General features: G+C 47.4%; 3 protein-coding genes across 22 annotated transcripts in view; 1 reads left to right on the top strand and 2 right to left on the bottom strand.

The window, feature by feature from the left end:
• vangl2 (VANGL planar cell polarity protein 2) overlaps positions 1-424 on the bottom strand; it is a 7,651-nt gene extending 7,227 nt beyond the window's left edge. The window contains exon 1 of the mRNA XM_069518255.1: positions 44-424. The gene's annotated coding sequence lies outside the window, so the exon portion shown is untranslated. The remainder of the gene's footprint in view (positions 1-43) is intronic.
• Positions 425-867: 443 nt separating this feature from the next.
• On the bottom strand, positions 868-17,908 carry arhgef11 (Rho guanine nucleotide exchange factor (GEF) 11). Of its 9 annotated transcripts, none has more exons than XM_069518244.1 (42): positions 17,770-17,893; positions 16,036-16,050; positions 15,685-15,776; positions 15,488-15,592; positions 15,176-15,225; positions 15,017-15,074; positions 14,701-14,900; positions 14,489-14,560; positions 14,295-14,402; positions 14,041-14,089; positions 13,833-13,870; positions 13,622-13,714; positions 13,139-13,207; positions 12,934-13,038; positions 12,393-12,491; positions 12,105-12,147; positions 11,854-11,950; positions 11,614-11,736; positions 10,724-10,747; positions 10,425-10,551; positions 10,023-10,122; positions 9,718-9,747; positions 9,458-9,590; positions 9,146-9,355; positions 8,905-8,952; positions 8,585-8,733; positions 8,346-8,486; positions 7,479-7,555; positions 7,248-7,373; positions 6,951-7,068; positions 6,706-6,854; positions 6,544-6,619; positions 6,281-6,466; positions 6,061-6,142; positions 5,888-5,968; positions 5,728-5,783; positions 5,488-5,637; positions 5,142-5,375; positions 4,736-4,852; positions 4,275-4,579; positions 3,941-4,073; positions 868-3,845 (listed from the first exon to the last, which is right to left on the bottom strand). In XM_069518244.1, exons 1-42 carry the CDS (start codon positions 17,802-17,804, stop codon positions 3,796-3,798), a joined length of 4,353 nt encoding a protein of 1,450 aa, XP_069374345.1. In that variant the 5' UTR covers positions 17,805-17,893; the 3' UTR covers positions 868-3,795. The 9 variants fall into 9 exon arrangements, with proteins under 9 accessions (XP_069374345.1, XP_069374346.1, XP_069374347.1 ...); XM_069518245.1 differs by having other exon boundaries at positions 9,146-9,352; XM_069518246.1 differs by lacking the exon at positions 16,036-16,050 and having other exon boundaries at positions 17,770-17,908.
• LOC109643125 (myeloid-associated differentiation marker homolog) lies at positions 8,389-23,123 on the top strand. 12 transcript variants are annotated; one of them, XM_069518261.1, is made up of 4 exons: positions 8,493-8,510; positions 8,597-8,719; positions 12,395-12,464; positions 21,675-23,123. In XM_069518261.1, exon 4 carries the CDS (start codon positions 21,778-21,780, stop codon positions 22,633-22,635), a length of 858 nt encoding a protein of 285 aa, XP_069374362.1. In that variant the 5' UTR covers positions 8,493-8,510; positions 8,597-8,719; positions 12,395-12,464; positions 21,675-21,777; the 3' UTR covers positions 22,636-23,123. The 12 variants fall into 12 exon arrangements, with proteins under 12 accessions (XP_069374369.1, XP_069374362.1, XP_069374359.1 ...); XM_069518265.1 differs by lacking the exons at positions 8,493-8,510; positions 8,597-8,719; positions 12,395-12,464 and adding exons at positions 19,160-19,300; positions 19,942-20,080; positions 21,498-21,571; XM_069518266.1 differs by lacking the exons at positions 8,493-8,510; positions 8,597-8,719; positions 12,395-12,464 and adding exons at positions 19,170-19,300; positions 19,888-20,080; positions 21,498-21,571.
• Positions 23,124-23,227: the final 104 nt, after the last annotated feature.

Genomic DNA, 23,227 nt, shown 5'->3' with positions numbered 1-23,227 from the left:
TATAAATATATACTGTGTACTTGGGGGTCGGAGAGTGTGTTACCTTTCTACCCGGAGACAAACCGCTGCAGCACAAAGCGTCTTCAGCAGCTTCGGATCCGCGCGTCTCCAAACTCCCTCAGATCCACTTCCCCCGGACTCTCTCCTGCTCCGCGGCCGAGATGCGAGCGCGTCTCTCGGTTCTTCTTGTTCCTGCAGCTCGGGCTCCAGGTTTCTCTCCTCGGGGGGGTTTGGTTTCGTGTTCGGGCTCGAGTCCGCGGCTGAGTCCGGAGCAGCGGGTCCGCACAAAGAGCAGCGACGTGCGGATCATCCCGGATCCACTGAGGGGGGGGGGCGAATCCCCGCAGAGCCGAGGGAGGAGGAGGAAGAGGAGGAGGAGGAAGAGGAGGAAGAGGAGGGGGGTTCATGGAGGTGGCTGGTGGCCTCCACTAGTTCCGGTGTAGACTGTCAAAATAAAACCGTGATTGACGCTGCTCAGACGTCACTTTGTATTTATCATGTTTCAGAATTCATGTTCAATATTAGATGAAGCGGTTAAAACCATCAATATTTAATGTGGCAGCAAACTGAGGAGGAGTAAAGACTTTACAACTGTGTAATAAATCTTAATATAACGTCCATCCATCAATTATCTATATCGATGACACGGGTCCTAAAGCCAATTAATGAGTAGAATATAATATAATATAATTTACATCCCTGAGGAATGAAATAACGAAAATGTCCTATTTTCAGATGTGAAAGAAAATGAAAAATATATCGTTGATCCAGACACAAAACCAGATCTGAGGGATTCTGCCTTCTAAACCAAAAGCAGATGAAAAACGTCCCTGTTAGTGGATGAATCAAAGACTCCAGAGTCACATGGTCGTTTATCCAGTTTCTTTTTAATCTCACAAAACACATGAATCTGAAACACGAGCTCCGTTCTTCCTCCTGTGCAGCTAACAATCTCACCAATTTTAAAAACAAGGGCGAAGAAAATAATTTATACATCCTTTTCTTTTTTTAATCATATCTACAAAAATAAAATCAAATACGAGGACTAAGGCTTTACAGAAAAAAATTAACATATATAAAACACGTGGGTCTGATTTCTCTATATTACATGTGTGAACAAGATTTAAAAAAGACAAAATAAAAGGACAATGAGATGATAGTTAAAGACGTGTGTATGCATACAGTAGTTTGCACCGTGCAGGGAAGTTTTCTTTGTGCAACATTAACTTTAAAATAAAAAAAGGAATCAGTTATAGCTTCTTTAAAGCCGGTTAGGGCCACAACGCTGACGTCAATGTGTGAGAAACAAAAAGAAATAATAGAAGATATAAAGAAAGTTAAGCATAGAGGTAGAAATTGGAGATAAAAAAAAAAATGCTGTAGTTAGAGGAGGAAAGAAGAGAATATTTTAAATAAAGAAGAAGAGAACCAACATGTTTTGTTCAACCACCTCAGACCAAGAGATAATCTGATAAACTCACGACTGCGTGTGATGACTGACAGCGTCATGTGGAAACATGTTCATATCACACATGTTTTGTTTTTCTCGGTGTGAGATGCCTGAAACAACAGCAGCCAAAACTGTGAAGAAAAAGGGAAAATGTTCCTTTCAACGTCTGCGGAGAGAGAATTCACTTTGGTAGAACGTTTTTTTTTTTTTTTTACATCTTAGCGCTAATTGTTCTGTCAGTTCACACGGGATCAGCGGAGAAAACGAGCCGTCCTTGTAGTTGGTAGCACAGATCTCCTCCAGTTATCAAAAACCTTGTACGCGTGCGGAGAGGACGCCACACACCTGCTCCTCCTCCTCTAGGGGGCGCTGGCTAAAGAATGAAAACCTCCCACCAGGCGGTGTCACTTTGAAGGAGACATATTCAGGTTGATGACTTGAATTAGTGTTATTACTGTCCTCAGACTGTCCACTGCTGCAGCTCCTCTTTTCAGCCTCTGTCTCAAACACTTGGTCTTAGCTCCTGTCTCTTGCTTTAGCTCTGTTAGGGGGCGTGCCGAACTAGCTGCGAGGCGTATATAATGCAAAGATGAGGCTTTGCGATGTCACACTGAAGAGGAAGTGTCGACCAGACGAAGGGGGGGGGGGGGGCTCCCTTAACTGCGGAACTGAGAATGTTTACAGTAATGAATAAATCCATATGACACACGAGAGGACGTCTCCTTTAACAGTCAGTGGTGGTGTTCAAGCTGTGATTTCCTCTCTGTGGAGACGCCGGGGAACTCACGAAAACCATCATCGGCTCGTATTTGAAACCAGCTCAAATAATATTCAGTCTAGCTGTGTCCCTCGTGTTTCCTGTGTTGATGCTAAGCTAATAGTGTGAACCACACAGACATGGGCGTGGTATCGCTCCTCGTATCTGACGCTCTGCAGGAAAGCAAAGAAGCACTTTTCTCAAAATGTTCTTTAGAGCAACAGTTAATTCTGAAATGAAAGCTCCTCTGCAAAGAGTCCTGTTCATGGCTTTAGGATGTGGGACATAAACACTGTACGGTAAGACCACCGGATAGGAGGAGGGGAGACGATGCTGGTTCACAGTATTTACTGTGGCATTCACACAGACACACACACAGACAGACACACACAGACACACACTTAATACACTGGAGAGGACTAAAGGATGCACAGTAAAAATATAGACAGTCAATGTTGGCGGCAATATTTGGCAGCAGATTTGATGTGTTGGACAGGATGAACAGGTTTTCACTCAAAGTTCAAGTTTCTGAGTTTGAATGTGTGTTCGCCCTGTTTCCTTTACGCTCGCCGTCAACATTGTCCGTCTTCAAATCTAGCCCCAAGTCTCCCCAACGACTTCTTTATGTGGTCGGAACAGCTGCGTGACTCCGCTGAGCTTGTTGTGTTAGTAACTGAGATCCCTGTGCGCCTCCGAAGCAGCGCTGAAAATAAAACCCGCCAGCATTTCAGTAGTAAACAGCGCAGTAGTGTTTCCAGAGCTTCAACTCGAACAATCAACATGTTGACTTAGGAAATAACAGCATGGCTGCAACTGATCCCATAGATGCTAACTATTGTTTCTCAGGAGGAATATGAACGTCTGAAATGAGTGAAATGGTGAAACATCGCTCCGTGTGTGTGTGATACTGGTTTCCTTACCCAGTGCAAATAACCTGAATTATATAGACACAGTCCTTCAGCCATCGTGGGGGGTGGACTCAGTGTAAAGCCACCAGTGGAAGGGGGGGGGGTCCTCTTTGCTGTGTGTCCAGTCCCTGATCTGTCCACTGTAGAGGATGTCCATGACAGAGGGATGGATTGTGGGTAAAGTGCTGGGATGATGGTCCCTTGGATTTTTTCCTTAAATTAAACATTTCAACACTTTTCTGCTCCGTTCCTTCAACCAGCTCTCAAAAGCACGACACGCAAACTCATTTTCCTTCACGAATATCCAACTTCCAGTTCCTCCGACTTTTCCTTTTCTCTCCACTCATCAACTTGTCTTCTGCCTTTATTTTTTAATTCTTTCATACTTGTTCCTCCCTTGCCCCTCGTCTCCTTCCTGCTCTGGTAGAAGACAAAACGTCACACAGATCCTCAGAAATTAGTCCGACCGGCTTCTCGGTGTCCGTGGGAACCAGGAAAACAAAAGCGGTGGCTGCGGTCCTTCTTGGGCTCTGCTCCACTGGTCGGTGCATGCAAGGACGAGGGGCAAAGGGTAGATGGGGTGCGAGGGGGGCCGAGTCCGACGGCAGGTCCTTATGGTTAAGTCCGAACGCCATCAGTCAAAAGTGAATGACTGCAAGTGAATCCGCTCCAGAAGGACGTCAGAATCCAGTCGACTGAATCTTGGGTTCTGCAGCACTCACTTCTCTTCCTGGAAGAGAATGAAGAAAAAAACACAAAACAACAGTTTGTAAGAAAAGAAATTAAAACCAAGTTGTCAGTCGTCAAATGCGAAATCAGACTCACCGTCTCCCGAGCCGCGATCCAGAGATGGCGTCCTGGAGACAGTTGCAGAGTGACACTGCTGGTCCTCTGACTCCTGATTGGCAGACAGCTCAGTGATGGTTTTCAAAAGCTTGTGATGAGCCTTTTCTATTTCCTATGGAAATACAGAAAGTCATACTTACATCAACAACTAGAACCACACTCAGTGGAGCACGGACCTCAGCCGAGGCCCAACAGGTCTCTTATGAAACCACAGTTTCACTCAGTAGATCTGGATTTATATCCAGATCCATGAGTTTTTTTCTGAGAAATCAGGGAAGATTTTGAAAATCTCTCAATGTCGATATCTACCCACCTTCAGCTGACGCAACTTGCTCATTAACCCCTCGATCGTGTGGAAGATCTCGTCCACGTTTCTGATCACGTTACTCTGCGGCCCGGTCTGTGATTGACCCGTTTCTTCTTCCTGTTCCAGTTGCGTAACCTCCGATTGGTTGCGCTCTGAACCACAGGCTGGCGCTTCCTCCTCCTCCGGCTGCATCTGCGGGGTCATCACTTCCTCCAGAGGCTGAGGGAAGTGGCTGGCGGTGGCAGAGTCGTTGAGGTCGTCGGCAACGCTCTCTCCCAGCTCGGTCGGCATTACCAAGTAGAAAGTGTTCCCTAAAGGAGAGAGACGCGACGAGGTGAGTGATTTCAGGGGGTTTAACTAAAACCAACCCGAAGACTTTAGATCATACTCAATATTTATTATCTTGCTTTTCTAAACGATATCAATATCTGATTAATCCACAGCTCGTGGCTGAGTCAGATCATTACCCTGCGTAGAAGCTTCGCCTCTCAGCTTGGACGATTGGTCGGAAGGGAGGGCGACATCATCAGTGATGCCATCAGGGACAGAAGAAGAAGAAGTAGGGGGAGGACCCGCAACCACAGCTATGCACAGAGGACAGATGTGTGACAAAGGAAAAGAGAGTGTGGAAGTGGGGTGAAAGAACAGAGTGTGTAGGAGAGAGGGAAGAAGTTGATCAAGTGGCCAGTAAAGAAACAATTTGCCGTTGTGTTGAGGGCAAGCAGACAAAAAAAACAGAGGGAGAAGATAAAAGTGTGTCAGAATAAAAATAGAACGATTCCCCGAGCCCAGAGGAAACATGCCGAGGAAGGAAGACGTCAGAATTCACCTTGAGAGCATAAAACCAAGTAAAGTCTCAATCTGATCCGTTACCTGTTCTTACCACCTGGATGCCGGGCGGGTCGGCGTCTGAGGCCGGAACCTCTTCAGGGTCGGCCTCCCAGTCGTTGGTGCTGAAGTTGAGGATGGTCTCCAAAGACTCCGGTCGCTGCCTTTCAGTGAGTGAGCCCCCCTCGTTGGCCGTCTCGTTGGTGGGTGTGTCATCCGAGTCATGGCTCCATCCGTCCTCCTCGAGGTCTCGTATTATGAGCCGCCGCAGTGTTTCAACTGGAGGTATGAAAACAACACACTCATTATTTCATTTCATGGAAACGCACTCAGTCCAGATATATTTTAAGTTTGTAGGGGAGATGCTGCACTTTCTGATTCCTCTTCTTACCGTCTTGTAAAGCCGCCTCGGCCACACCCACTGCTTGTCTTTCACCGCAGATGAAAGCTCCCGATTGGTCCATGGGTGTGTTGTCAGAGAGCGCCATGTCATTGGAGGAATGAGTCTCCATGGAAACTGACTGCTCCGTCATTGAGTTGTCTGGAAGATTCAAAACAGGTGAGAGAAACTAAATCTCCTTGTAAGTGACGCGGCTCGATTTTATCATTAAGGTGTTAATGTGGTTTTTACCTGCATAGACGTTGCTGCTGGTTGAAACTGGGGATGCACTGCGAGTGCTGGGAGAACTACAGAGAAAACCCACGAGCACAACGAGCACTTAGAAATCCCTCCAAGAGACCCGGGACATTTTTGAAGTTGAAAAGAAATCGAGCAGATGGAATGTACTCACGGTATCGGAATACATCCGTGATTGATCAGGGGTGACGAGCCGTCGGCCGATGAGACCGTTTTTTCAAGTAAATCTTTCCATCTGTAGAAGACGAAGAGACAAAGTCTGGTGAATGTACGGCAATGCAAAAAAAAAAAAAAAAAAGGACAAATGTCGGCTCAAGAAAAGCTTACGTGTTTTTCTCTGAAGACGTCCCAGCCACCAGCTCGTAGATCTGCCTCTCGGTGGTGCTGATGATGTAGAGCGCTTTGTTGTCTGCGGAGGAAAGAGTGACAGAAGAGAGGAAGGATCTCTGTGAGTTAGCCAGGTTCGTTGGTTCCAAGTCTTTCTGCTTCAGAGGCTGAGACATAAAACCTTCTGATTGAATGTCCTCAGGTTTGAGGACAGATGTACCTGTGGCTACTGAGCGGACCAGCAGCGAGTCCAGCTTCACCAAGGGGCTGAAGGACGTCTTGCTGTCTCCGCTGCCTCCCACGCTGCCGCCACCCAGCCAGCGGGACGGATATCGCAGCTGCAGCCGGTCGTCTGGGCCCCTCTGAAGAAGGACCAGGCAGTCCGACAGCAGCAGCGCTTGGATCTCTGATGGAGAGAAAAAGAGACGTGTGACTAAAGGGTATGAAACCAAAGGAATGTGTTGGACAGGCACAGATACTGACCTATCTGCTTGTCTTTGCTCACTTTCCAGGTGAGCGGACCTTCATGGATCATTCTCTTTGTGGTCAGGTCCAAACTCTGGGAGGAAGAAGAGTGTAGAAACAACTTTAGATTAAAAAAACGACTGGCGAGCTTGAAAACAGAGTTAAAAGCGACTCTGTCACCTTGAATTGAGGGGCAGCATCCAGTCTGCGTTGGTATTGGCTGAGACGTTGCCTGTGTTCGGTTTCCCCGACGACCTCATTGACGACCTGCAGTATCCCTCGGCAACAAGCCTGGGCCCGCTGTAGTGAGGGGAGGTCTGACGAACCGGCTGAAGGAAAGACGGGAGTGGGAGTAAGTCTTAAAAATGAAGTCTCAGGGGTCTCAAAGATCACTCGCCCCCGACCACGACTGAAACAACCCTCACCCTCTGTGTGCTTCACGATGTTGTCCAGCAGCAGAGGGTACTTGGTGATTCTCTGCATCTCTGACACCAGCAGGTCTTTGAGCTGCAGCCTTCGACAGTGTGGACTCGCCTCACACTCCTGAGTCAACGTGAAGCACGACAGCGTGTTTAACAACACGGAACAAACATGCAACTGTGGAACGTTTTGATTCTGTGTTTTCACGGATTTGATGAAAACAAATCAGGCAAGGAAAAGAGTGTGTGACAAAAAGGGACATTATTATATATATGTGTGTGTGTGTGTGTGTGTGTGTGTACCTGGATGATGTGAGCGAAGCGAGGGTCTTTGCGTTTCTTGTTCTTGATGAGCTCCACCGCCTGAGACTGCTGACTGCACAGCTGCGACGCCTGCTCCTGAAACTCGTCTCCAGCTGCACCTTCAAACTAGAGACCCAGCCCCACCGTTAACACACTAACGTTTCATTTCACCTCTTGACAGATGAAGACGAAGAAGAAGAAAAGGGAGGCGGACGGAAGTGATGGTCTCACCCTGGCCAGCATGACGTCCCCGATGTCCTGAACGACGGGAGTTTCTCTCCGCTTCTTCATCGCCTCGCACAGACTTGCTGCAAAGAAGTGAGACACATTGGATTGAAGAACCTTAATCTCAATAACAAGGAAATATTTCCTCTGTTAAGATCAGTGTAAACCGACACTATGTAACTTTGACTGAGCAACAGCGCCCCCTGCTGCCATATATGCGAATTCATTCTGCTGGGCTCCGTGTAGATAAAAACAAAGACGGAGGTGAACGCTGGTTTTTAAAGCTGGAGCTGATTGTGACAGTTGAATCTGTGACTCGGTCACTTCTTCTCACGGGAGATCGAACCCACTCACCAGAGTTACAGAGAGCGGACGCTCGATTTACGTTCTTTAACTGTGAGTTCAAAATAACTTTCATCAGAAAAACAGTAAAATCCAGACATTTGCTTCAGAACTGGTCAAAAACAACTTCTTCATCCGGCTGGATCGTAATGTGACACCGTGTGTGTCCACGTCTGAAAACATACCAGATACATATTGACACAGTGGAACAGCGGGCTGAGATTACACACAACAGTTATGACCTTTGCTTAGTATTTGTTTCACTTATTATTATTTACCGAGCAACACGCCACCCTGAATACACGTTGACTCCATGAACAACTTACTGTGCAAAGAGAATCACCATCAGAGGAAACAAGAACTTGCACAGATGTTTCCATAATTAAATACTAAAATCTGCTTTATCAGTTTATTAAACATTTTAATAAAAAGCCTTAAAATGATGCAAACCTCCGTCACAACCACACGTGTTCTGCAGATATCATTGGTAAACTGTGTTTATGTAACACCCTCACAGATACTTAGACTGACCGTGGAGCTCGTAGACCTGAGGCAGGTTGGGGAAGATGCAGGCCAGCTCATCAGAGTTCAGGACAGACCTCATCTTCTGGAAAAAGACCTGGTCCAGGACCCGCAAGGTCCGCAGGTGGGACGCCTCGGTGGTGAACAGCTCTGGAGGATACGGAGGGTGAGCAGGTAAAGAATGTAATGTTCATCAGTACACACAGTTATCAGACATCTGAGAAGTTCTTTGTATGAAATGTTCATACCATATATCACAGCCTGTCTGTCCACTTCCCTCGGGCTGAGCGTGGCGAGGAGCTGATGAGACACCGTGTCCTGCCAGTTCTGACCGTCACACACCTCCTCTTCCAACGCCGCAGCGTCCGGGAGCAGGGCCAGTGGTGAGTCCACGCTCCTACACAATCAGCACAAGCATGGGGCGGGTGAAAGGATGAACGTATGGAGCGTGGAAGAAAAGAGGTGATGATGTTTCTTTTCAACTTCAAGAGTTGTGCATGTGGTCAACCGTCTCTGTTCCCTATCAACAAACGAATCATCAATTAACTGGGACGACATGGAAACTCACCTGCGTCTGGACCGAGGGGTGTATGGGGGAGTAGGGTTCTCCAGAGACCTGAGTTTGAGACAGAGTAGAGAGAGAGAGATGAGGTGAAATCTCACTCAGGTCGTTGTGGTGACTCTGTTTCTGAGGGGGACGCATGTTTAGGCATCATTACGGTTTGTGGCATAAAGCTACAAATGCTTGGAATCGACGATCATCTCTTTGCAACGGTATCTTCTGACATTATAACTCATGGAATCTTTACCGTGCTGAGCTGCTGGACGCAGATGACGAAGCGCTGTGCTGTAGCGGCCTGAGGCCCGGCCCCTCCCGCTCCTCGCCACAGTCCTCCATGTCCACATCGCTACGTGAGCGGGGGACCGACTCCGTTGCAGAGGCAACACCCCGCCGACGCCCTTCTCCCTGAGCCTTCAGAGACTCGCTGCGTGCCAGACGCACTGAGACCGTCGGGCTGCTGAAGAGAACGGAGCATTTTACTGAAACGGTCACTATCCAACACTTTCAATGGGACGCTGAGGCACCCAGGTGCCATGGCAACGAGACACTTCACAGTTACCCGTCCATGCTGTCTTCTCCCAGGCTGCTGGAGGAGAGCCTCGGGGTGTCGGCAGCGTCGCCTCCCTCCTCTCCTGTCGCCTCCGTGTGGTTCTCAAACTGCTGAATGATGTTTCTCACACTGCCAGGACGGACTGCACACACAGATTTCATTCAGATAAGAGGACACGTGCACTTTCAGCAGACGGACGGTTGTTGTGGAACAAAAAAAAAATCTTTGATGAAGAAGAACTCAAGGAAAAAGAAAATAACGCGATGTACCTTCATTGGGTGACAACGGGACATGGAATGCTACGAAGCCAAAAATGAACCAAAAGGAAACAATGAAATCAGAATCACAACACACAATGGAAATCCCATAAATCAATAAGTGAACAAGCAATCACAATAAAAGGGCAAACAAAGGACACAAATTAATCAATGTCAGCACTGTGTGTGTGAGTGTGTTTCTAATGTGGCGTGTCACAACTGAACCGATCAACGTTGACCTTTGAGAGAAAGACACACCAGCATTTTAAAAGCTAATGACAGTGTGTGTGTGTGTGCGTGTGCGTGTGTGTATTTACTGGACTGGGATGTGGAGCGGGGTTTGCCGATGTACTTCAGGATGGGATTTCTCTTCTTATCCTCTCCATCTTTTTCTTTTTCTTTCTTGGTTCCACTCAGCTGTAGAGAAAAAGAAGTGATTGCTTATGTACAGATCATTTAAAACACTCCCACCCCCTCGTCCTCATTTTAGAATCATCAGTGACGGCTCCACTCCCTCGCTGTGAAGTTTCCCGATATTCTCACGTGGTCACCCCGTGTTACTCGGGGGCTGACAGGAAAAGTTGTGTGTGGAAAGTCTCCGGAGCAGCTGACGTTCTCACGCACAGCGCCTCCGGAAGATTTCAGGGAAGCGTGCGGACCTCAGTTCATGTCTGAAATCAGCTTTCTTGTTTTTGGGACAGCGCAGCGGCCGCTCTTACCTTTTTCGTCTTCAAGAAGGCGAGCCACTTCTCCTTCTCTGTGCTCAGACCAGGAAACACCTTGGAGTCTCTGAGCTTGATGCCAGAGTGACGCAGGTAGAGGAGGACCGCTGATGCCAGAGGAGAACTGTGGGAGAGGAGCAAAGGGGAGGAGACAGAACAAACATGGTGGTAGGATGGAGAAGAGGAGGAGAGAAAAAACAAGGGAATGAGACAAAGAAAAATTTGAGAAACGTAAAAAAATAACTGAGATAAGTGTAAAAAAAAAAAAGAAAACTCAGTCAGATGAGACTTTTTACCTTCTGTCTTCTTCGTGCTTCGATCTGGAGCAGGGACAGAAAAAAAAAAAGACATGAACACACTGTTAAATCCCTCCACCAATAACAGGATTGCAAAGAGAAGTTGAGTCCGGTTCGTTGACCGGTGTGAGATAGAGAATGTAGCGCCACAGTCAAGTGACGGGAATCTGTGTGTGTATAAAGTTTAAGGAGTAAATGTCAGGTGGTTTCCGGGGTTTGCTGCTTCGGTTATGACCTTTGTTATCACAGCTTGGCTGAGCTCTGTCTGTCACTCTGTAATAACGGTTTTATTGGGCTTCTTACAACTGGGCCCGTTGCTAGGCAAACCTGGTTTAACAGTGCTGCTGCGTATGTGTTCATATTCTCTGCATGATCTGAGCCTCGTGCTGAAGTAAACACATTTATCATGAATTAACAGAGTTCAGACCTAACATTAGCATCGGTCCTGAGAGATCCGATCACAAGAGGTCAGCGTAAATGTGTCTGCTCACACCTGACGTCAAAATACAACCTGAATGTGTGTCAGTGTCCATTAGTGTTGTGTTTACCCTGTCTGAGGTAACAGAGGTGACAATGGGACCAGGTCCCTCTATTACTCCTCGTTAACGTACAGCGACTGAATAAACCATTACTCCAAGTCATTGTAAGGATCTGCACCAAATGTCACCAGTTAATAGATATTAGTCCCGTAACATAAAAAATGAAAACTTCCTTGGTGGAAGTCATAAATTCTAAAGGAAAAGGATCTCCTCTCTTCTGACATCATTCCGATAACGGTAAACTGCTCCACCAGGAAATGAACCCTCGCCCTCTGCATGAATTGCACTTCTTGTAATTCTACGGTTGAACATGACGCAGCAGTGATATATCTGAGCAAGTCACAGACTCACAGTATCTCCCAGAGGGCGGAGACCTGTCTGTCCACCACTTGTCTCTCTTTGGCTGGGTCTCCGTCCAGGTGCTGCAGGTCTCCTTCTCCAAACAGAGAGCCGAGACCCATCATCTGCTTGTTCCTGTGAGATGCAGAAAAACACGTTAACATGAGCCCCTGAATATGGAAGATGAACCTTTATGCTCGAGATGGTCGACAGCTCTCTGAGGGAATGAGTCCCAGTGTAAATGAGACGTACCTGTAGTCCTGTATCTGGTCCTGAATGTCAGGCAGCACCAGCTGCTGCAGCTCGGACAGAGGTCCTCTGATGTCCTCCTGAGCATGTAACCGACTCTCTGATAGGATGACGGACAGAGAGATCGACTCAGTGGACTAAAAATCGATTCTAAAATTTAAAGTCCTCACATGCAAAGTTACAGAAAAGAAAGTTCTTGCATGTAATTTAAAACATAAAGCACAAGAAACAACAGGTCTACGTTAGTTTCGTACCGATATCTGAGAGATACTCCTCCCGTACTTTGATTTTCAGGGGCTGTAAGAGAGAAAAATATTTCAGACAGTGATTATCTGTTACTGCATGATGTATAGTAACATCGGTAACTTGCTGTGTCTGTGTTAAATCACTTTTCAACCAAGGATTAGGAGAAGGCTTATTCTTTATGTTCTCTGATGACAAACTTGTAAAGGATCGATGTACATTGAAATTTGAAGTCAAGACTGGAACGTAAGAGACAGAAGAATGTGAAGTCAAAGTTATTTTTTGTTTTGTGTACGTACAGCGTCCGGGTCCAGGAAATGGGAGCAGATCTGAGGTGCAAGTGCGCGGGCGTCTTTAGGACTGGAGCCCAGGTAGGCCTCCACCGACAGGTAAAACAGCTGTTAGACACACAACCAAGATAAACACAAGACGATGGTTCTGGTTAGTGAAGGCTGCATCAGTATAGATGTGCAGGTCAGATCTTTGAGGAGCTGGTTTTATTTCAGAGGAGCGCAGGCCTCGTTCTAAACCTGCCTCAAGTTTTCTTGGCCTCTGATGATGCTGGTTGCAGTTTTCTTTCTTAAACTGTAGAAGTGACCTTCACTACTTGAGCTGTGGCCAAGTAAAGACCGACTCAGTCCACAGAACCATGAAGCTGCACCACTGCTGCTGCTCTTCACCCGTTTATTCAGAGTTCAATAAAGCTCGACTCAGTACGCCGAGATATTCACGTCACAGACAGACGGACAGAGATACAAGTGCTGTTATTAACAGAATGAAAAACTAAATCACTGGGAAACAAAGGACCAACTTTAAAACAGAAATAGAACCTGGACTGACCAGTGGGTTTGGGTCCAGAAGCTGCGTGAAGACGTATCTCATGAACACGGTCATGTGAGCTGGTCGTAATTTCAACAGTTCAATGTCCTGGAACGGACCGTCCATCTGAGACAACGAAAATAATTTTAATAACAGATTTTAGAAAAGCGACAGAGCTGGTGTTTTGATTAGAGTTTGCTGAATGTGCAGCAAATGTTCTTATCACCTCATTAAATGCATAGCCGTCATCTTCTTCATCCTCTTCCTCAGGGCCGATGATCTGGGCCTTTCCACCCTTTAAACACAGACACACACACACACACAGTTACACACGGACAGAAGGTCCACATCTGCTATTTTCACACTCAATGCAAAAGAATTAGATGACTTGAGATTTAAAGGTTGAGATGACTGAAAATATAATTTTTCAGTCTCAGTGTGCGTTTTCCACCAGGTCACATTTGTGCAGGGTGGGAATGAACGAGGAACAAATGACAGGGAGGGACCGGAGCTACGACTTTAAATCATCGTGAACATTAAAACACTAAGATGCAGCTGATGAAGCAGGACAACAACACACGAGCCTCGCTGAGTCAGCTGCAGGAAGAATAAACGTCCTCCGCTCACAATCTCAACGTTGTCCTGAAGAGGAAACAAGTGACCGAATAACTCTAAAGTTGAAGTGAATGCAAGTGCGTGTCCGTCTCACCGAGTCAGAGAGGGTGTGAGTGTCCGAGCTTTGTCGTCGGTGGAGGGGGGTCCTGAAGGAGGATGAGGGGGAGGAGTGGGGACTCTCAAAGGCCTGGGGAGGAGCAGGAGTAGGAGGGGGAGGAAGGGAGGAGGACGAGGGGGACGGGATGAGTGGGACCAATCTTATGCACAAACAACCTCACCAGTTTAAAATGAGATTTACAGCCTACCTCCACGTCTCCTTCACTCACGTCCACTGATTGTCGACCTGCAGAAGCACAGAGCGGTTTTAAAACACACACACGCACGCTAAACCAATCACACTACGACAAAAGGAAAACCTTTCCATGTGCAAGGCCTAGAAATCAACAGCGATTTGATTCACGAACTTTGTCGACCTTAGTTGTGCTCAAGTGGAAAAATGAGGGAGATACAAACCTTCTCCTGCTATGACGTAACTCGCGATAGATTCAGATCGTGTTCCCTCCTGGAGACGCAGAAAAAAGCAGCAGTTTGGCAAAAGATTGACCGGTTAAATTTGTATCATATCAGACTTTCTCAGACGTTTCTGCGTGTGTTTGCCAGTGTGGAGCTTTTGTTCCACATTCTGAATATGGGTGTTTTGTTAATTAAATTCCATTTGCCCTGCTCCATGCAGGTGAACCCTGAGACCCTGTGAACGACGTCCTCACCACATCCTGCTGAATCTTGACCCTGACTTGGTGAGCTCTCCTCTTGGCGCTCTCAATCCGCTCCACCAGTGACGCTGACGGGTTCCTCAAGTGCTCCTCCATCAAGCCCTGTGAAGCGTCAGGTCTGGTTATCAGACGGATCCATGAGCATCAGCAGTGAGTTGTATTTCCTGGACCATGTGCGAGCGTGTTACCTGCAGTTCAGCTTCTTCCTGCTCCAGCATTTTCCTGAGTATCTGAGTGGCGTGTTTTTGTACTTCTGGGTCCTAAAAAAAGAAAAGCAACGGATCATGATGAGAATCACCATTAATACTTTTTACTTCAGTCCTGAAGCTTAACATTGGCTTTGCTCAGTACTTACACATGCACTGGGTTCACTCGTCAGAATGCTGAACATGTCTCTCACCTGTAGTGGTTTGGGTCCAGTGATTCTTTGGGAAGAGTTGCTGCTCAGTCCAGAGGGCAGGGGCGGAGGCGGAGGGGGTGGAGCCTCCCCGCCTAGAGACGTTCTTTGATTGGGGGTGAGGTCAGTGGGGAGGGGCTCCAAGGGCAAGGAGGCAGCTGACGGGGGAGGTCCTTGTAGTGTCAGAGCTACATACGGTCCAGCTATTGGTCAATAAAAAGACACTGGATGAGATTTTAAAAAGCAGAAACATAAAAAGCTAATTAAACCAAAAATAGGCTTTTCAACGTGAGTCAATCACACTTGTTTAAAAACTCACACTTGATGAGCTTCACCACCTCCTGATGGGACATGGACGACACCAACGAGCCGTTCACCTGCGAGAGGGAGGACGATGACAAAATTCAATCAAAATCAGCAACAAGCAAGAAGCCGACGACTCTCTCACTCAATCATTGGATGGCAGTGTCATAAAAACCTTTATGATACGATCCCCTTCTTGGACTCCGGCCTTGACTGCTGCTCCACCTGAGAGGATGAATAACAGCAGTTCAGTTGTGTCTGTCTGCATGTCGGTGTTTGACAGTGACTACGTTTACATGGACAGAAATATTAACTAGATAAGACTTTATTTTGATTATGAAGTTTACTCGAGATACCAGCATTGGAAATGCCTTATGTTGGGTGGGGCATCAGCAAGTATGTGAGTCTATGCATCGATCCGATACCACGTCTTTAAAGTATAATATATAATTTCTTTTCACGGATATTACTTGTTAGAAAGTCTCACCTGGTCGGACATTCTGCACGAGCTTGACTCTCTCTCCACACACTGTGAAGCCAAAACCGAGCTGGTCCTTCTGCACGACCACACATCTCTGGACAAGACCAGGACCTGGGGGAGGAAGACAGAAGAATATAAAGGGTGTTTGGGACGATGTTGAATGTAGCGTAAGTTTAAATCGGTCCTGAAGCCATAGCAATTACCCGTGCTCTCAAGCGGGATGTCAGGTGTTGGCTCCCTCTGCTGTGTGGCAGAGGACTTGCGCTCCGAGTCCCCGATGGTCAGACTGCTGAGCCTGCGATTGAGGGATGAGAGAGACGCTTAGAATGAAATAATAACAAGCATCAGAACAGATTAAATGAGAGCAGCGAAGGAGAGAGGAATAAAAAGTGATGCAACAGGCCCGGAAGAAAGAGGGGAAGCTTACATAGAAAGCAACAATAGAGGGAAAAGAGGAGCTCAGGGGGAGAAGAGCTGAAGTGGTTAGAGAGAGCGAGAGGACAAGTATAGAGAGACATCGAGCTGCAACAAGAAGAGTCGACAGGAAAACTCACCAAGCAGCAAAGGGGCTGAAAGCGAAGCATGATGGGAAGGAAGGAAAAACAGATAGGGTGGGGGAGGGGGGGGGGACAAGAGAGAAGAAATTCAGATTGAAGCTCGAACCTTGATGTAAAAACTGACGAACAGATTAAAGTTCACATGATCACGACCCCTTCGTCTCATTCAGATTGCAAACACAGAGCAACCACAACAGCTCGGACGTTTGTGTGTGTCTGGAGTTCGGTGCAAGTCTGACAGCAGCTCACGTATGTTCCAGTGTTGAGTTTGGTTATTAGTTAGTTAGTTAGTTAGTTAGTTAGTTGATTCTATAAAAACTGGGCTGAGCTTCATGATTGACAGCTGACACTGACTGGCAGTGGGTCAAGCTAGTGTGTCAGCGGGACCTCGATACCTCGGATCCATTCCTGATTGCTACGGCTCAGAGTCTGACGCCAGATGACGTCACCGGCAGAACATAGCGGCGTTCGGAATATTCTGTCTTCATTTCTGGATATTGGGAGTATTTGTAGATGCATCGTCCGTCTTTATTTAACTTCTACGGATGTATTCCAAGTATGTGGTAGTTAGTTTTTGGTGATGAAGTGGATCAGGTGTCAACCATTACTGATGCATGTTGAATTTAATTCCATGCTCTGATGTGAGTTGTATGGATGGATACACGTATGTGTACTTTTCTTTTCTCATGCAAAAGCTCGATGCCTCGGCCTGCACCTCGACTCAAAGTTCCCTGAAATAACAAGAGAACCCACATTTCTTTGTGTACGATCTGTAGGTGTCATTTAACCCCCAACCCCCCCAAACAATACCCCGGACATGAGCGCTTATGGGACAGCTGTCCTACCTGAGCAGGTGGGTGTTTTTCCTATTGGGAGCCCTGCTGTCACATGACACACACAGACACAGTAGTGGGAAGCAATGGGCAGGTGCAAGGAGAACACACAGACAAGACAGAGGGTTGACAGCAGGAGAAACAGGAAAGACGTGATCGAGACAAAGAGGACAATCGGACAAAACAGTCACAGAAACACGGTGTAGAGCTGCGTGGTCAAAGTGGTGATGAGCAGCAGTGACATACAGGATGAACTACAGCACAGACACGGCGGGTGAAGAGTCACACAATGACGCCACAGACTGAAGCCGAGACTCGGTGTAAATAATTTAAATATCATTACCTCCACCAGGGAGGTTTGTTTTTTAGCAGGAATAGGCAAAAACTACACAACAGATTTCCTTTCAATTTTGCGGAGGGGTGGAGCATGACCCGAGGAAGCATCGATGTAATTCAGCTTCGGATCCGGATCAGGAGGTGGATCCAAGATGGTTTCTTACATAGTGAGACAGAGAGTTTTTAACATTTTCCTTGATATGGAAATTAATCAGGCATATTTAGGTGTGAAAGTGAGTTTCAATGTGTTTTCATAAGGGGACCGTTGGACCCTGGTGGAGGTATGCACTCTCCTCTTGTTGTGAAATCTTTTGCTTAAAAGTTGGTTTTGTGTTAGAAATCTCCAGCTGCTACTTTTGTCATGCATGCAGTATTTTGCTGTTCTCGTTGTCCCAGACTGCAGCTCTATCACCTCCCAGCCTGTTGGACTAGTTTTTCATTGGCCAGACTGGGAAGCAAGTTAAATACGCATCAATTGGCTTATCTGGGAGGCCTACAGTTTTGGAAACAAGGCGCTGATGTGTGCCTGTTGCTGTGTGTTGTGGACGGTGTGGGCTCGTACCTGTCCAGCGTGGAGGTGGGTTGGCGGAGACTCATGTCCGCAGCCTTGTGACACTCCTCTGCTTCCTGGTGCGGGGGGTCAGCGCTGTCACTGGGCCTCTCTTATCCCCATCTCATTCTCTCTTCAGTTCTCGGTCCACACAGTCAGGCTCTCTGTTGTGCTCCGATCAGATCTCGAAGCTGCTCGGAAGCCGGTCCAGGTCAGACGGCGTGCTCCTCATGTTCCCATCCAGCCTCTGGTGGCTCCAGTGAGGTGTCAGCGGGGGAGAACAAGAAGAAAGTGCAGCTACAACTCACATTCGAAAACTAAAACAAATACCCCGAGTCCTTCTGTGCCAGGTTACATGAGGGGTTCAGAGGTAACCAGCACAGACTGGTGGTGGCTTGGTGCAGTGGTGGGGATGAATAGAGGACAGTCTGCCTCCTCACAGATCATCAATCATGAATGAACGGCTGAGACAAACAGCCTTCTGCTGGGAAGCTCATCCGCTGGAGGAGTGAGACGAAACCAAAACCACGAAGACCTTTGGACACATGTGGTTTGTGCCAAACTCCACAATGTCACACCCGCCACACCAGACGTGCGTTTGCTTTGGTTCGACCCCAACACCGCGGGTTCGATGCTGATATCATTCGTGTTCACGTGGTCAATGATCATAAATCACGTAGCTCGGCGTGGTGAATCAACCCGGGTTTCTCCTCGCTCGCATGCTAACAGCACCTGGCAGAGATAAACACGCTAGCACACTGTAAACAACCCCCAGCCCCGGCGCTGTCCCCCCGCTAGCTAATGAACGGTTTGCCGGCGGTATCCGCCTCTAACATGTCTGAACCCGCGGGAATGAGGAGAAGCTCAAAGTGCGTCCCCGGCGTTGAGCTGTGATTTATCTAATCAGCCGAACTGTGCGGGGGTAGCGACCTTCTGAGGCGGCCTGCCGTGCCCGGCTAGCGTTAGCTCGCCGGGGTTAGCTCCGCGGAGAGGCCGCTGTCAAGCCGCGGCATGGCGCTGGTGCTCACGCCGAGCGAACGCGCGGCTGTGTCCGGCTCGCAGCTGCGCCGACGGGTCGCTCCTTCCTTCGAGCTAGCGAGCTAACCGGCCGGTTCCGCGAGACCAAGCGGCCGGCGTGACCTCACCTACATGCGGGCAGAGGGGTGTGGGGAGAAGCGGATGTCCACGCACAAATCCAGCGCGACGGATCCCAGCTTTTTGTGCAAATCCAGGCACTAAACGCTGCACGTTAGCCGGGTAGCTAGCAGGGAGTGCTGCTCCAGCAGCGCTCCACCTCAGGGTCCTCTCCCCAGAACGAGCCTCACAGGTGCGGGCTGGCTTCGCTTCTCTGTCCCGTGGTGCGACACAGGACTCCGGGTAGAATCGCAGCCTGCTTCTCCTCCGGATCGTTCAATGGCTCCTCCGCTGTGTTGTTATTCTGTCTGGTCCTCCGCCGGGTCCTCGAACATCACACAGGGCGCACAGCAGCGGCCTGGCCCGGCTGCACCGCGCTACTGCAGGACGACGGCTCCACAAGGCTCCGGTGAGAAAAACAGATTTACACTAAATCTGCAAAACACAGAAGAACACAAGAAAGAATCTGTTCTGAAGGAGAGATTCAGAAAACTACCGACAAACTAATGATACTGTTTATAAGACTAAAGACTCATTATTATCCACATAATCAGGTATCAGGCATATCATTTACTACTTCATTATTATAATGATGAATTATCATCAATAGATAATAACATGTAGATAAGTTGAGAATAGATTATTTTTCATGTCACATTTTTAAGTTATTATTACTATGTTTTAAATGGTTATATGATTTAGAACCATGCAGGTTCGTTGTGTGGTGCATGTTAAGTGAACAATATGGAGAAAGATAAAGTAAAGAAACAAGTGCTGGATTAAAAAGAACAATAAGAACCTACACAGATATATATATAAAAATATGTGCAACATGTAACATTGCTTTAAAGGTTAATAATAGTTTGGGGCCAGTTAAAGGTCAGTTTTTACTCAGAATCAATCCGCAGCCACATCAGACTCCTGCACATCTGTAACAGCAGCACTCAGCACGTGTGCAGGAGAGTAAATGCCTCTGAGCCATGTTTCTCTCTGAAGGCAACATGAAACCCTTGTCTGAGCTGAGAAGGTTCCTGCTCTTTACCAAATAAGGCGCAGTGCGGGGCGTGGGGCTCTCTGCTGCTGGGAGGTGTCGCTGGATGATGCGCCGCCGAGTGGCACAGACATCCAGGAACTTTAAACTGACTTAAAACCCCGCTGAAGGAAATATAACACCGCCGAGATCACAACGGTAAGAGCGACCTCCAGACCGGAGTGTTTCTGTCTCTTTGTGTGGAAGGACGCAGCTCGGGGTGTATTTTTGGAGTGAGGCTGATTACGATGGCACAGCGGCTGGGGCGCGGTACGTCCGCTATTTGGAGCGGAAAGAAAACCTCTGTATCACGCACTGCATCAGGTTTACTGAGTTAGTTTCACTCAACATCTACTTAAAGCTCCCTGCGCCTCATCTGCCTCCATGATGTGAGCAGACGAGAGTCAGGTTAAAGAGGAAGAGAAGGATTTTAAGAATCTTTCTGTCTGTCCTGTTGATATGTCCTCACCTCATGGTAAACGGAGCTTTATACAGGAGTACTCAGGTTTCTTTATATATATATATATATATATATATATATATATATATATATATATATATATATATATATATATATATATATATATATATATATATATATATATGTTATTAACCAACTGTTGTGTATGCATGGTATGAATCGTTCAAACTATTAAAGGGGAAAAAAGACAGGTTTCCTGTCATCAGCAGGGGCGGATACAGGGGCGGATACAGGGGGGCACTTAGTAATATTTTTCTTTTAATAAACTAGTCTCCAAAGCTGCTTTCAGACGTTCACTGAACTCCAGAACATCTGTGTCTGTACGTGAGAAACAAATGTTCGAGGCAAAGGCTCCGGACTTTCTCAAGAGATGTGTGTGTAAACGAAATGAAGTGCAGCAGAATTAACAGAGGACATCCGTCCTCTACAGAACGCTACAGAGATTTCTGTCGTATTGCTTTGAACACGTCTGAGCGGAGAATCTCCTGCCGTGTCGTTCATGTGTGAAATACAAAGTCCGCAGAGTCCGGATCCTGTAAATAAATAGGACAATTTGTTAACATTTGCTATTTTTTCAAAATGTGTTTGAACAAAAACACCTTTTTAAAAATGTGTGGCTGCGCTCAACGAGGAATCACTTAGATGTGCACCTTTCTGAATCAGGAGTTGTGTGTGGGTGTTGGACAATTGGCCCCTTTAGAGCCCCTGATTTGACAATTCCTAGATCCGCCACTGATTATCACATTAATATCTTTCTCCACATGCCACAGCAGGTTGGAGCTTTTCACTCTGCTCAAACATTAACAGCTGAGAAACACACGATCAACATGTTTGAACCAACAGATTCCAGCAGAAACGTAAAGATAAAGGATGAAAGCTGGTGGGGGGGGGGGGGGGGTCTCAGCTGAACATGGCTGTGTATCCCACTTTGTGATGAAGTGCTCATTTGGCTTCATGTTGTTAGCGTCGGTTCCTGCAGACCCCATTAGCTCCTCAGAGCTGCTTCCTGCGTTAGCATCATTACACAAAACAGGAAGTGTGGCAATCGAGCTGAGTGATTCTTTTGAAAAAGAAATTCATTGTGTGTTTGTACAGAACATCCTGAACACCCCCACTGCACAGGTCACAGTTTGAACCTACACGATCCATCACACTGACACAACTTTAGTGTGAGTCTAAATGTCTAAACATGTCAGGCAGTAAAATAAAAGTCAGAATATTCAAATCTGCAGCCATGATGTTTCAGTTTCACACCTTTTTTTTTTTTTGCAGAATTTGTGACAAACATCAGCAGGTTAAGTGACGAGCAGCCGCCACAGGATCTCACGTTCATCTCTGACCCTCGCTGGACGACAGAAGCCTCAGATAACCCAACATGCCACTTATCGTCTTTCCCACCTCCCAGCTGCTATGGGTCCGCGTGGCTGCCCTGTTGTTCACCTGCGTGGCGTTCAGTGTCGCGGCGCACGGCGCCATGGTGACGTACGGACACACACACATGTATGACTGGTGCATCTTCTGCTGGGCGTTCAGCTTCGCGTGCACCCTGCTGGTGCTGCTGGTGCAGCAGTTTGGCCTCCAGGCGAGAATCCCGGTGTCCTGGTCCAACTTCCCCATCACTATAGCCTGCTACGCCGCCCTCCTTTGCATCTCAGCCTCAGTCATCTTCCCACTCTTTTTCCTCAAGGGCCAGCAGATGAACAGCGAGGCCCGTGACCATCGCATCGTCTCAACCGTCTTCTCCTGCCTGGCAGCGGTGGCCTACATGGGGGAGGTGAGCTTAACTAAAGCGAGGCCGGGAGAGGTGGCGGGCTACATGGCTACGGCTCCTGGCTTGCTGAAGGTGTTCCAGACCTTCGTGGCCTGTATTATCTTCATTCTCGTCAGCGAACATGTGTCGTATGACCGCTTACCGGCGCTCAAGTGGTGCATGGCCGTGTACTGCATCTGCTTCATTCTCTCCATGGCTGTGGTGGTGCTGTGTGTGGGCGAGTGCACCGGCTGGCTCCCCATCCCGTTCTCCAAGTTCCTGTCAGCGTACGGGCTCTTGGCAGTTATCATGTACTTGACCGCCACCATCATCTGGCCCGTGTTCCAGTTTGACGAAAAGTATAAGGCCAGGGGCAGCGAGACGTCAAACCTGATCGCGGTGGCTGTGCTCACGGCCCTCAACTTCCTGCTCTACCTCGCTGACCTGGTCTACACCGGCAGACTCGTGTTTCTCAGCACCTGAGAGGAAGAAGTGAGGAACACTCACTCACACACACTCACTGATGACTGATGTGGACTCTAACCATTCGCTGCCTAATTCTGCTGAAACGAGGAAATCCCAATAAGTCAAAAGCTCACTTACCAAATATGTGTGAACGTACGTGTGCACAGTGCATGTTTGTATTTTTCCAGATATCTGCAATGATAGGTTTGACCCTCTAATGTGACTCTTGTTCAGTGTGCAAGGTGAAAGATCTGAATTATGGTGTGACACAGGAGGATGAAGTCAGAATCACTGGAGAACAGAGAAGTGTGAAATGTGTTCATTGTCTTTATCAGACAGAAATACACACAGGCACTGTTGTGGAAGCTTCTTGTGCCAAACACCACCGAGCAGAATCTGCTGTTCTATATCTTTCTTATTATCTTTTGTTCATGACAGTCAAATGTATCCGAGTTAAACCATGTGAAAGGTTGGAATTTGATGAAATATTAAACAACTAAACACTTTGTGTTGATTGGCTGGTGTGATAAGACAATAGTTCAGGTGTGGTTCTGTCTCCGGGGAATTTTCCTTGAGGCACAGAACAATCAAAGTAAAAGAAAGCAAAGGA

The sequence above is a fragment of the Paralichthys olivaceus genome, chromosome 22 (genome assembly GCF_024713975.1).
Source record: "Paralichthys olivaceus isolate ysfri-2021 chromosome 22, ASM2471397v2, whole genome shotgun sequence".
NCBI lineage: Eukaryota > Metazoa > Chordata > Actinopteri > Pleuronectiformes > Paralichthyidae > Paralichthys > Paralichthys olivaceus.
Note: the sequence above shows the minus strand (reverse complement) of the source record. Positions and strands in the feature narration are given on the sequence as shown.

What these genes read in the sequence shown, in the direction of transcription:
- arhgef11 (XM_069518244.1), bottom strand. Translation starts at nt 17,804, where the DNA reads ATGAGTCTCCGCCAACCCACCTCCACGCTGGACAG. An exon ending in GGAGTATCTCTCAGATATCG is followed by an intron (nt 11,951 to 12,104) that starts GTACGAAACTAA and finishes TCATCCTATCAG; the next exon opens with AGAGTCGGTTACATGCTCAG. An exon ending in ACGTCTTCAGAGAAAAACAC is followed by an intron (nt 5,969 to 6,060) that starts GTAAGCTTTTCT and finishes CGTCTTCTACAG; the next exon opens with ATGGAAAGATTTACTTGAAA.
- LOC109643125 (XM_069518268.1), top strand. Translation starts at nt 21,778, where the DNA reads ATGCCACTTATCGTCTTTCCCACCTCCCAGCTGCTATGGGTCCGCGTG.